We start from the raw sequence: 14484 nt of genomic DNA, 5'->3' as shown, positions 1-14484 counted from the left end.
TTTCTGGTGATTCTACTGTATTTTATAAAACCATTACATTTCTCTTTTTGGTCATGGCGAGGTCTATTGGCACAAACAGCACAGCCACAAAGTATTCTTTTGATTTTAATAACTCATCTGATATATATTTATATATATTTATATATCTGCTCATCTTCATTTCCTCAGCAAGAGGGGAAATAAAAATATTGATCTATAAAATAAGCTGATGAGAACACAATGCCGAAAATAGCTCATGTTAAGTGCAAGGGGTGAAGCTTGAAAGCAAGCTAAATTGCAACGACATATTGATTTAACATTTTAAATACAAGACTTGCAATAAAATAATTCTTGAGATATGCTTCTCATTTTTAGTTTACTTTTTAAAAACTACTCTCTATACACAAATCCAGTTGTAACACTTGACAGTAGCATTATGGGGCATGATAGAACTTTGGTACACATTGCAGATATGGATGGGTAATGTCTGTAAGGATATTCCTTCACCAGTTAGAGCACTGTACAGCAAGGAACCAGCCACCTGATCCCGTAGAATGTTCCCACCAGAACCACGGAGCCCTTCCCAGATCCATTGGAGACAGCGGGAAAAAGTGGGCTCACTGGATCCATATCGTGTTTCCTCTCTCGGTTCTCCTGGGTTCCACTGTCAGCTCCCCAAAAGTGGAAAAAAACTGCTCCATTTCTTTCTGAAGCATGTCGTTTCTTTTCTCTGCATCTTCTTTTGCTCGCTCTGCATTTCGCATTTTGATTTCTATCATTGTGAACTTTTTCCTTTCTTGATCCAGTTCATCATGGAGGCTCATCATTTCTGTTTCCAAAGTCAAGTTTCGCTGTTCTAAGCTAGATAGGAAGGGGGAGGGAATACAAGATAAAGCAATTTTATTCACTTGAAATGTGACAGGGATACAAATATTATCTGAACTCTGTCTCTGCAATGCTTAGGAAATTGTAATGGGCGCTTTCAAATCAGTGAGGCTAGGTCCAATGATTTAAAAGGTGTTAGTTTCATTCATTCATTCATTCATTCATTCTGCTAGGATGATTTATTATCATTTAAAAATAATTACAATTTTTTTTTTGAGAAAGAGAAGTGTTGGGGGGAGGGGCAGAGAGAGAGGGAGACACAGAATCCAAAGCAGGCTCCAGGCTCCAGCTGTCAGCACAGAGCCTGATGTGGAGCTTGAATTCATGAGTCGTGAGATCATAACTTGAGCCTAAGTCAGACTCTTAACCAACTGAGCCACCCAGGTGCCCCAATTTACTATCATTTTAGCAAGAAGACCCCAAGACCTCTCTTGGAAGCACTTAGTCGTCATTTGATTGCGAATGAATGAATGTCAGCACAGAGAAGCCAGAGACTGATATCTGCACAGAATGGCAGATGCAGAAGGCAGCCTGAACCACAAGGCTTTCTGGAGTCATTTCGTGTAATGTTGGCTTTACTAGAAGAAAGGGGGGAAGTGATAAAGCTGGGGGAAAAAGGACATCATATTTGCTTTCTATTAAAGGAAAAATAATGATAGTGAAAATATCATCAAGAGATAGCTTAAGTCTCTTATGTCAGGAAGTAACTAATCAAAATAAAAGTGGCATAACAATATGAATACCAGAAAAAATTGATTTTTAGCAAAATCATTATTATAATTGAAGATGACTATTAATGATAAAAAGACTGATTCATCAGGGAGATATAAAAAATTCTGAACTTTATTCACCTATATTCACCTAGTAGTCTAGCCTCAAATTATTCAATATAAAATATAACAAATTTATAAGGAGAAATTGATAAGTCTACAATAACATTAGGAGATTTTTTTCTCAGAAATTATAGATCTGTCTGATAAAAATTAGAAGAAATGTAAAAGATTTGAACAACTTGATTAACACACCTGATCTATTAGGCATGGGTAGAATCCCAAACCAATAATAAAATAATAGTTTTTTTTTAATTTTTTAATGTTATATTTTTGAGAAAGAGAGAGAGAGAGAGCATGCAAGCAGGGGAGGGGCAGAGAGAGGGAGACACAGAATCTGAAGCAGGCTCTGAGCTGTTAGTGCAGAGTCCAACATGGGGCTCGAACCCACAAACTGTGAGATCATGACCTGAGCCGAAGTTGAATGACCAACCGACTGAGCCACCAGGCACCCCAAGAATAGTTTTTACCAGGCCAAATAATTGATATCATACAAATGAATTTCTCCGAACACAATACAACAAAGTGAGGAACTAATGTGTGGGGAAAGAACATCAAAGTCATGTGTTTAAAAGCTAAAGAGCATGTATCAGTGATTGATAACAAAGTTAAATAGTATCCATCTATCTATCATCTATCTATGAATTCTATTTCACTTCAATATTGGTGGGGTGTAGTTTAAAAGAAATTGAAAGAGACAAATATGACTCTGAACAGGAATGATCAGAAATTAAATAGAATAGTTAACCTCTTTTTTCTTCAATGTTTACTTATTTATTTTTGAGACAGAGAGAGAGAGAGAGAGAGAGAGAGAGAGAGAGGGAGCAAGCAAGGGGCAGAGGGACAGAATCTCAAGCAGGCTCTGCATTGTTAGTGCAAAACCCAACGTGGGGCTCCAACTCACTGTGAGATCATGATCTGAGCCAAAATCAAGAGTCAGATGCTTAACCAACTGAGCCACCCAGGTGCCCCTAGAACAGTTAACCTCTTCTATTTCTGTGGCTTGGGTATGAGGCAGCTCCTCGGCCCCATTTTTCTGTGGCCCTCTCCCGCTGGCTGTCAGACAGGTAGGAATGCTATAGTGAAATTGAGATGGCATTCTATGGGAAAGTTTTATCATTTTATCAAAGTCTCTGAAATGCACTATACATCACAGAACATAAATACGTCACCAACGTTCTCATAAATGAATGTGTACATCGGCAGCCATTCAGAATGATTTTTTTTCCTCTGCTAATACAAGTTTGAAGTGATATCTCTTGCTTCCCAGTGCTAAGTGCTAAGTTATCATCATGCATTGGCAGAAATTCAGAATTCTGGTTGCCAGTGGTTCCAAAAACTACATTCACAAATGAGAGTCTTTCTTCTTATGTAAACCTCCTGCCACTTGGCATTATAAAGAAAAATTCAAACCAAGTTTCTGCTTACCAAGGTTTACAAAAACTACTTTCTAAGAAAGTAATTTTTCAACTTCATGGATAAGTAGTGCTTTAGTTTATATTTACTTTACCAAAGCTCTTGAAAATATATTTCTTTTGGCCTGAAAATTGACAAATGGATTCAACAAATATTAAAATACATTAAAGTTGACTTTCTGTGTAATGAAGAAGCCATGTGGGGTTTGGAGGCATAGCAGTAATTGAAGCCAGACAAAGAATGGTGTTCACTGCCATGAAGACCCTAGGACACCCACACAGGAGGAGGGCCACCAAGTCACACAGCCTGAATCTGGGGTGGAGACCACAGATGGGCAACTGCATGCTGAACTGAGCCTTGGGTCTTCTCCTACTTGAGAATTAAATCTCCTACATTATGCTGAAAGGAGAACATAAAAACCATCAAGTTTGTAATGTCCGTAACCCTAGTAAAAACACGGGGTGGTGACATTCTGGTTTCTGGCACAGGGTTCTGTTTGTGAGCCCTGGGCTCCATTGTCTGTATTCCCTGCCTTTCAAGTCCACGGAAACATCTGACAAACGCCCCTGATCCTGCCTAGATTTCTTCCCTAGAGAAGTTGCTAGGTAAACGTCTACCTTGATCATCTTATTAGTAGATGTAAACTGATATAAATTAGGTTTTACCGTAAGTGCTTCCTTATAAATTGTAGTTTTTGCTCCTTGTTTCAGGCCATAATTTCCCTTGTCCATATGAATGCACATCATGTCATTGTTTTTCTCAAAAATCTCCATGGATTCTAATCTCAGAATAAAAGCCAGACTTAAGGGGCACCTGGGTGGCTCAGTTAGTTAAGCGTCTGACTTCGGCTCGGGTCATGATCTCAGGGTTTGTGAGTTTGAGCCCTGGATTGGGCTCTGGGCTGACAGTGCAGAGTCTGTTTGGGATTCTCTCTCTGTGTCTGCCTCTCCCTTGCTCTCTGTGTCTCTCAGAAATAAACTTAAAAAAAAAAAAAAAGCCAGACTTAAAATGATCTCCAAGGCCCTGAGTCCCTGCCCATCCCATCCCATCTCATGGCATTTCCACTTGCTCTTCCCCCAAATGTCTGCACAGCGTCCTCTTTGACTTCCTGTAAGGCCCTGCACATGACCTTGCACCTCACCAATGCTTTTTACCCTCTACCCTGCATTAGTCTTCTCCTTAGCATCTGATCTATTCTACTACTTGATCTGTCTCTGTAGTAGAATGGAAGCAGGTTCCACGAGGGCTGAGTTTTTGCCTATTTTATTCACTGCTGAATCTTCAGGGCCTAGAGTGGAGCCTGGAAGAGTGCAGACACTCTCTCAGCATTCAACTATGAAAAGAATGAAAAAGAAAGGTCTGTTTATTTTGATACTTTTTCTTCACCCTCATTTCATCCTCTTTCCATCAGTGAAAACAGGCTCCTTACTTTCCATTTATCCTCGCCCCTCTCTTTCCAGCCCTTAACACAAACCCACACGTTTACTAGCAGAAGATAGCACCATCGAGCACCTATTCTGTGCCAGGGACAAGGCTCAATGATTTCTTACATGCTTTTGAGGTAAAACCTACTCATATTTACGTTTTTCACAGTACGAACCTAAAGCGCAAAGAAATGAAGCAAACTGTCCCCAAATCCCACAGCTGACAAATGGTGAAGCCTGGACTTGAACTCAGGTCTGTGACTCTGGAGCCAGCATGTTTAACCCCCTGTGTGAACCTGTCCTGCAGTAGGGGGCTGTCGGGCCCTCTCTGGCAGTTAGGAGCTCCAGATTTTCCTCACCTCTTTATCCTGGACTCATACTCTATCTTCTGTTTGGTCATCTCCTGTTTCAGGCTGGACACTAAACTGTGCAGGGCACTGTGGTTGCTGGTGTTGTTGCCCACAAACGTCTCACTGTTGTCGCTGCTGCTGGTGGCACGACTGCTTCGACCTCCCACACTCCTCCGGTCACTTTTGTTTTCATAGTCCCCAGGGTGGGAGAGGTCATCCTGTGGGGGCCCATCCAAAACAGGGTCCTCAAAATTACTCCCGTAAAAGTCTTGCTCTGGGCAGGTGGTGGTGGAAGAGCGACAGGAGTTGGAATTCTCCGGGAGGGAGATTTCACAGGAGGAAGTGGACCAGGTGGCGCTGTCGACACTCTGCTTGTCATCAAGGTTCATCATGGAGAACTGCTGATGGACGTTATCATAGGTGGAGAGTCTGTTGTGCTGGCCTGACTCCCCTGCTTGTTCTTTCTGCTTGTTATCCCTCAGGGTCACGTAGCCATTGGGCAGCCAGCTCATGCTGCGACCGTTCACGGGGTTTCCAAGCATGTCGGGGTTCAAAATGCCCATTCTCACTGTTCCATTCTGTACACTGTGGGTGCCCATTTTGGTACCAGACCCCTTCAGTGAAGAGGTCCTTCTGGCCTGTAAGCTCCCATTGGGAGTGGTTTGGGTTTTCTCCAGGCCTTCGGCATTACTGCTGCTGAAGGACCCATTGGTGACTATCCCACTGCCCTTATTGAAGGCAGGATTCTTTTTGACCATAAGAGGGGGGCTTCTAGAGACATCCAGCTTGTGAACGCTGTTCCTTGGGCTGTTGGTTTTACTACCTGGTAGAGCTGTGGGGGATCCATTATCCACACCACTTCTCTGGGGAGACTCGGACTTGTCCCAAGAGCACCGCCTACCAGGACTGTCCTTGGTATTATTGTTCTCCTTATTCTGTAGCTGGCCCATGGTGGCTTTCTTCTGAATTTCATTGTTGTTATTGCTCGTGCCATCTTGGGGTTTGCTTTGCAGTTCTGCATCTTTGGGGAAGAGGCGATCATGTTTGCTAATCATCATTGACATCAACTGCTGGACCACCACCGTGCCTGGAATTGCATAGAAAACACAGCAGTTTATTTTCCAATTTGAAAGTGACTCTTAAAGAACCACATTCAGATGAACATTCAACATTTTTAGTAGTAGTGCTGAACATTCAACATTTTTAGTAGTAGTATATGCAATGAACTGTACCTAGCACTTTACTTTCATTAGTTTAGTCAGATTTTAAAACAAATCAATGAATAGGTAGTTATTATCACTGTATTGTAAATGTTAAGTAACTTGACCAAGGTCACAAAGCTATTAAGGAACAGATTCAGGGATTGAAACCAGAGTTAGCTGGTACCAAAGAACAGGCTTTTAATCATTATGCACAATTTCTTGCAAGTTTGAGATTTAATTATGAGAAATCTTCCTTAGGAGGAGGTCAGCGTGATGTCTCATCTGACAACTGCGTGAAACCATCAAGACATTTTAGTAGTATTTCTAAGTGGGACCCTATATGATCTCTGGTGGATACATGGTCTGTCTTTCTCATGTAGCAAGATACTGAAGTTCTTTTTTTTTTTTCTTTTCAAATTTTTATTTAAATTCTATTAAGTTCACATGCTATATGCAATATTGGTTTCAGGAGCAGAATTCAATGATTCATCACTTACATGCAACATCCAGTGCTCAACATAACAAGTGCCTTCTTAATACCTATGCATCTAGCCCATCTCCTACCCACCTCCTTCCATCAACTCTCAATTTGTTCTCTATCTTTAAGAGTTTCTTATGCTTTGTTTCTCTCTCTCTCTTTTTTCTCCCCCCCCAAGTTCATCTGTTTTGTTTCTTAAATTTTATGTGTAAGTGAAATCATGTTATTTGTCTTTCTCTGACTGACTTATTTTGCTTAGCATAATACAGTCTAGCTTCATCCACATAATTGCAAATGGCAAAATTTCATTCTTATTGATGGCTGACTATTATTCCATTATATATGTGCGTGTATTATTGTATCCTTTAGGTAAATACCTAATAGTGCAATTGCTGGATGGTACGGTAGTCTATTTTTAGCGTCTTGAGGAACCTCCATACTGTTCTCCAGAGTGACTGCATCAGTTTGCATTCCTTCACAGTGTAAGAGGGTTCCCCTTTCTCCACATCCTCACCAATACCTGTTTTTTCTTGTGCTGTTAATTTTAGCCATTTTGACAGGTGTGAGGTGGTATCTCATTGTGGTTTGGATTTGTATTTCCCTAATGAGGAGTGGTGTTGAGCATCTTTTCAAATCAGCCATCTGGATGTCTTCTTTAGAAAAGTGTTCTCTATCTTTAGGAGTTTCTTAAATGGATTTCTTAGATGGATTATTTGTTTTTTGGGTGTTTAATCTGATAAATTCTGTTTTTTTTAACTTGGTAATAAGTTTTTTTTAATTTTATTTTTTATTTTTAAAAATTTACATCCAAATTAGTTAGCATATAGTGCAACAATGATTTCAGGAGTAGACTTCTTAGTGCCCCTTACCCATTTAGCACATCCCACCTCCCACAACCCCTCCAGTAACCCCCAGTTTGTTGAGTCTCTTCTGTTTTGTCCCCCTCCCTGCTTTTATATTATTTTTGTTTCCCTTCCCTTATGTTCATCTGTTTTTTTCTCTTAAAATGAATGAATGAAGTCATGATTTTTGTCTTTCTCTGACCAACTAATTTCGTTTAGCATAATACCCTCCAGTTCCATCCACGTAGTTGCAAATGGCAAGATTTCATTCTTTTTGATTGCTGAGTAATACTCCATTGTGTGTGTATACACACACACACACACACACACACACACATACCACATTTTCTTTATTCATTCATCCATCAATGGACATTTGGGCTCTTCCATACTTTGGCTATTGTTGATAGTGCTGCTATAAACATGGGGGTGCATGTGTCCCTTCAAAACAGCACACCTGTATCCCTTGGATAAGTGCCTAGTAGTGCAATTGCTGGGTGGTAGGGTAGTTCTATTTTTAGTTTTTTGAGGAACCTCCATACTGCTTTCCAGAGTGGCTGCACCAGCTTGCATTCCCAAAGATACTGAAGTTCTATACGACTTTTGTCACTATTCAAAAGCTTTAAGGCATTTTAAGTGACATCAGCCAGAATGGTAAAATGAAGATCTCCAAAAATCCTCGTCTCCATAAAAGCAACTCACACATGTGTTATGAATCAACATTTTTAGGAATCTGTAAATTAAAGACTTGGTGCAGTCTGGAGAGTGTTTATTCAAGAAAACTAGTTGACTGTCAGTAAGAACAGCAACCTCTGTGGTGTTTTACCTTTCTTCCCATACTTTTCTCCCTAGATTTGCAACAGCCTTGAAAACTAATAGCCTAAAATCACAGTGAGAACCAGCAGCTTGGTAGACCCTGCCATGAGCAGAACAGGGTTGGAATTCCAAAGCTCCATTACCAGATATTGTCATTGTTTGACATACTTGGTGGTTCCCTTGAAGACCCCACTCACAATGCACATCTTTGTTTGATCTGACTAGTAATTTGACCAGTATGAAGAGCATTCTTCTCAGGAGCATTTGTCAAAAATAATGAGGCACTTTTGTTTAATAATATCATGGCTGCCCGAAGCAGTGGATAACAGTTGGGACAGACAGTAGGCTGTCTTAAAAAGACACAAAGCTTAAAAGGAAAATCTGAGGAATGAGATTTCCACAGGAGGTAAAGCTTGGATCTATTCCTGGGAATCTGGAAGACTACATGAATGTTTAAGGTTATGTGTATGTCTACAGCTATGTGCATGTTCACACAGAAATTAGGAGTCCCTAGTCTCTCACCTCTGGCTTATCTTGAGGATCTGCATGAGGAGAAACTGAAGGCTACTGCAGAGTTGTAAACTACCTGGCTGAATGTCGAAGGTTTGCCCCAACATGCATACAGAGCCTTTTGGTAAAAGATGGGAAACTTATTGGCCTATGAAATTTAAGGAAATCTTTGCCAATAATTAGTTGACAACTAAGCAAACCAAGCAGAGACTTCAGTGGCCAAAAATGGCAAAGAATATAGACTTTATAGAATTAGTCCAGAAAAATCACTAAACAAACAACAACAAACCCTAGGAGGGGGAGAATCTGATATCCAATGTTCTCATTATTATATTATTAAAAATGTTCAGTTTTTGGGGTGTCTAGGTGGCTCAATAGGTTAAGCGTCCGATTTCAGCTCAGGTCATGATCTCACAGTTCATGAGTTTGAGCTCCACATTGGGCTCTGCGCTGACAGCTCAGAGCCTGGAGCCTGCTTTGGATTCTGTCTCCCTCTCTCTCTGCCCCTCCCCTGATCATGCTCTGTTTCAAAAATAAATAAACATTAAAAATTTTCTTTTAAAAATGTTCAGTTTTCAATAAAAATTATGAGACATGCAAAGAATAAAGACATTATGGCCCATATACAGGAAAAAACAAACTCTGAGGAAGCCTAGACATGGCACTCACTAGACAAAGACTTTAATTCAGCTATTTTAAATGTATTTTATTTTATTTTATTTTATTTTATTTATTTTTTTAAATGCATTTTAAAAATTAAAGGAAACCATACCTAAAGAAACCAGATGAAAGTGAAAATAATGTCTCACCAAATAGAGTGTATCAATAAAGAGAAACTATAAAAATGAACAAAATAGATATCCTGGAGTTGGAATTTATAATAAGTGAAATGAAAAAAAAATCAGTAGAGGGAATTAACAGCAGATTTGAGCAGGCAGAAGAAAGAATTGGTATACCTGCTAACAAATCAGTAGAGGTTACCCAATCTGAGGAGCATAAAAGAAAAAGAATGAAGAAAATAAACAGAGCCTCAGAGACCTGTGGGACACCGTAACATATACCATCATATGCCCGATGGTAGTACCGGAAGGACAGTCCCAGAGAAGAAAGAATATTTAAAGAAAGAGCTGCTGAAAATGTCCCATTTTGATGAAAACCATGATGTGTATATCCAAAAACTCAGCAAATTCCAAGCTAGGTAAATGCAAAAGGATCCAAACCTAGACTCATCATAGTCAAGCTGTCTTAAACCCAAAACAAAGAAAGAATCCTCAAAGTAGCAACAGAGAAGCAACTCATGCACAAGGGACCCTTAATAAGATGAACAGCTGATTTCTCATCATTTCTCATTGTCAGAAGGAAATGGGATAAAATATTCAAAATGTTGAAATAAAGACTGTCAGGCGAGAATTCTATATTCAACAAACCTATGTCTCAAAACGGAGGAGAAATAAAGACATTTCTAGATAAACAAAAACTGAGAGAATCTGTTACTACCAAACGTAGTTCAAGAAGAAATAACAAAGTTCAGGGCATTTTAACTTTTTTGGGGGGGTGGGGAGGAGGGAGAGAGCGAGCATGGGAGTGTCAGAGAGAGAATCCCAAGCAGGCTCCGCACTGTCAGTGCAGAGACCTAATTGGGCTCAAACTCACAAACTGTGAGATCATGACCTGAGCTGAAAGCAAGAGCTGGACACTTAACCAACTAAGCTACCCAGGGGCCCAGAGTCAGAGCATTTTAGATGATTAAAAGACCTTTGAGAAAGAAAATAATTCTCTTACACATATTAAAATACTATGATTTCCATTTGATTCTCATATTTTCACTATGCACTGTAAAGTATGAATTAGAAATGAATAACAAGTTTCAGACAGAAAAATAGACACTAAAGGACAAAAATGTTGACCTATTATTAAAATTTTTTTTAACATTTATTATTTTGAGAGAGAGAGAGAGAGAGAGAGAGAGAGAAAGACAGAGAGACAGAGTGCGAACAGGGGAGGGGCAGAGAGAGAGGGAGACACAGAATCCGAAGGAGGCTTCAGGCTCTGAGCTGTGGGCACAGAGCCCAACACAGAGCTCAAACTCATGGACCCAGAGATCGTGACCTGAGCTGAAGTTGGACGCTTACCCAACTGAGCCACCCAGGTGCCCCAAAGTTGGTCTATTATTAAAAGCAGCAATTTATTAAAAAATCAGTGGATTTTTATGGTTTTATGGCATATTATCTGAAATCTCAAAATGTATTTTCACATATTCCTCACTGACTTACAAGCTGAGCTCCCCATCCCTTACAACTGGCTGACACCATTAAACAGGCTTCTCAACTAGTTTCCTAACTCGGAGCCCCTTCTCCCTCAATAATATAAGACTTATTAAGTATTAACTTATTCATGTGCCCACAATAAAGTGGTAATAGGTTAATGTAAACCTCAATCATCTTTGCCTTAGCTTGAACTATACTAATTTGATGTGTTAATTGGGGTTTATATGATGTTGGTAAAAGCTCCTGGGAATAGTCTATGAGAAATAAACATAGCAAAACAACTAAAATGTAAATGTAGTTTCTACATAAATGTAAATGTAGTTTACATTATGTTAGTTAATGTAGTAAATGTAGTTAGTAAATGTAGTTTCTATATAAAATACCTAAATTGAGATTTGGTAAGGAAAATGATGACAAGGGCTTTTGACAATGCAGATTTCTGCCGAAACAGCTACTAATTGTGTAGCTGTCAGAGAGTAGAGGCCTGATATGGAGTGAGGCCACTCTTCAGCTTGAAGCAACGCCTCAGCAAAATTTGACTCTGTATAATTCAAAATCATATTCTGAATATTAAAAAAATGTGTTAAATCCATCTGTATCCTGCACACTTTTGTGATCATCCAAAACTTAACGATATATTTAGATCAAGAATCTTCAATGTGCCAGGTCTGATGCTGGGCCAGTGTTGCTCAAACATTAATGTTCACTAAAATTTCCTGGAGATTCTGTTCAAATGTAGGCATTAAGCGGGCCATAAAATTTTACATTTCTAACCAGCTCCCAGATGACACCAGTAATGACAGAATAATATAACTGACATCACCTGGAAGCTCCAAAACTGCAGATCTGAATAGAACCTACATGTTAACAATATCCCCAGGTGATTCCTATGTCTGTTAGAGTTTGAGAAACACTGTGTTTGGTGGAGATATTTCACTTATATCTCTTAAGTTTCTCAAAAGGCTATGAGATAGGACTTAAAATTTTTCAAATGAGGTTCAAATTGAGGTTCTGAGAGGTTAAGCTGTTTGTTCAAGGCCACATAGATGATAAATGACCAAGGTTACCAGTTTTATACTTCATCTTTTTACTCCAAAGCATGCACTCATCCTATTATGTTTCAGCTGTTGGAATTTAAACTGTTGTAGTATCAAGTAAACTTGGGGTTGTTCTAAATAAGAAACCAAATAGGGGCACCTGGGTGGCTCAGTTGGTTAAGTGTCTGACTTCAGCTCAGGTCACGATCTCATGGCTCGTGAGTTTGAGCCCTGCATCAGGCTCTGTGCTGACAGCTCAGAGCCTGGAGTCTGCTTCAGATTCTGTGTCTCCCTCTCTCTCTGCCCCTCCCCAACTTTCATCCTGTTTCCGTCTGTCTGTCTCTCTCTCAGAAATCAATAAACATTAAAAAAAAAAGAAAGAAACTAAATAAAAGACATCTATTGAATCAGAGTTGTGGAAGAAAAATGACTCAATAAAATTAATGGTATCATAAACCCATCTTTCCTTTTGAAGCAACCTCTGACTTTGTCATCCCAGTTTCAGTGCATATGAGTGAATCTGACGAAAAAATTTTAATCGAGTTAAAATGGCTGTCAACAATGTCGCTATGTACTATGTAAAGACATGTGTACTTAGTCCTATTTTACTATTTGCTCACATGACAGACACACTTTCAAATATTAGCAGCCTCTATTATACATGACTTTGCCTAGTACTTTGGGAAAATGGAGCTTTTTCCCATCACTGGAATATTAACATTTGAAGCATTTCTGCTTCTCACTATAGCTATGAACTATGTGGGGCATTTAATTCATCAAAGAGAGATATTCCCAAGGTCTCCGTGATGAGTCTGTGAATAGCCATGCCAAAGTTACCTGCCACAATTATAGAGTGAGTGTCAGGACCCGAGCAATTTAGAAATCTCTTCTTCTATCTTGGGAGGCTTTGCTTTCATCTAGTCTCAAGAATAATAAATGGCAATAGTTCTTGTAAAGGGACTTTCTTTCAATTTTTATATCTATTTAGGATAGACTAGCTTAGTAATGATGAAGTATGTGTCACTGTATACTCTATCTTTTTTCCTTTTTATTTCCTCCTGTCATTCTCTTCCTTAGGATGCTAATGAAAAACATGAAGCCCAAATAATGAGGTCAGAGTTGTTATAATCACCAGCCCATTCTGAAGAGTCCAAGCAGATTTGCGGTGTCCCACTGAGCTACATGATCCAGAAATTCCCCCTGGTTCGTATATTTTTATAAAGGTTGAATTTAAATATCACATTATAGGTACTTCTTCATGAGAATTGGATAAGAATTCAATTTTCCTTGCAAGGTAACTATGCACATTAAGATACACTTACATGTACACAGAAATATATGGCAGTGTTCTATGAAAGGTAGTTTCAACTTGTATTTTTTGCAACGAATAATCTTGTATATGTGTAATTTTGTACATGTACAGATATATGATGAATTTTGATAAGTGACAGTTCTGGAAATACCATCTAATCATGAAATAGACAATTCCCTTGTGCCTATTTGTAGCCAGTTCCCTACCCATACTTCCCAACCATGACAACCACTGATATGCTTTCTAATTCTATAGTTTTTCTTTTTTTAGAATTTCATATAAATGGAATTATACCATATGAAGTCTTTTGTGTCTAGGCATTACTCACTTAGTGTAATACTTTTGACATTTATCCATATTATTGCATGCATCAACAGTTCATTCTTTTTATTGCTGGGTAGTATTCTATTTTATGAGTGTACCCAAAATTGTTTATGCACTAATTGATCGACAATTGGTCTGTTTTCAGATTGGAGCTATTAAATACGAAATAAAGTTGATATGAACATTAAAGTTTTGGTTGAACATGTTTTCTTTCTATGTGGGTAAATATTAGCACACTGCTCTGCTGGGTCTTATAGTTAGTAAATAATTAAGTTTGTAAGAACCCACCTACCTCTTGCAAAATGGCCCAAACATTTTATATTTCTACCAGCCAAACTTAACATTTTCAGTCTTAATTTTATACTTTGTAGAGGATGTGGAATAGTAGTTCATTACAGCTGAAATTTGCATTTCCCTAATGACTAAAAATGCTGAACATCTTTCCATGTGTTATTTGCTATTTCTTTATCTTTGATGAAATGTCTAATTCAGATCTTTCACCCATTTTTTTTCATTGGGTTCGTTGTCTTATTATTTCTATGAGTTATTTATATACTTTTAAAACAAATTCTTTAATCAAATATTTGATTCACAATATATCCCCATTCCTGTGACCTGGGTTTTTGTTCTCTTAAGGATATCTTTTTGAAGAGCAAAAGTTTTAATTTTGATAAAGTCCAACTTATCAACTTATTTTTATGGTTAGAGATTTTTATGTCCTAGTAAGTCTTTGACTAACACAAAGTCATAAGGTTTTTTTCTCTTCTGTTTTCCTCTCTAAGTTTAATGCTTTTAGCTCTTACATTTAGGTC

General features: G+C 38.7%; 1 protein-coding gene across 2 annotated transcripts in view; it reads right to left on the bottom strand.

Moving 5' to 3' along the window:
• The window catches only part of ARHGAP24 (Rho GTPase activating protein 24), a 512790-nt gene continuing 498306 nt past the window's right edge, over positions 1-14484 (bottom strand). For both annotated transcript variants that reach the window (XM_047091777.1, XM_047091778.1), the window contains 2 exons: positions 4894-5971; positions 1-840 (listed from right to left, as the gene is read on the bottom strand). In XM_047091777.1, the coding sequence (XP_046947733.1) occupies positions 597-840; positions 4894-5971 (1322 nt within the window). In that variant the 3' untranslated portion in view covers positions 1-596. The remainder of the gene's footprint in view (positions 841-4893; positions 5972-14484) is intronic.

The sequence above is a fragment of the Lynx rufus genome, unplaced genomic scaffold (genome assembly GCF_022079265.1).
Source record: "Lynx rufus isolate CCGP_SWC_20201006 ecotype Redwood Valley unplaced genomic scaffold, mLynRuf1.p SCAF_3, whole genome shotgun sequence".
Taxonomy (NCBI): domain Eukaryota; kingdom Metazoa; phylum Chordata; class Mammalia; order Carnivora; family Felidae; genus Lynx; species Lynx rufus.
This window is presented reverse-complemented; position numbering and strand designations above follow the sequence as displayed.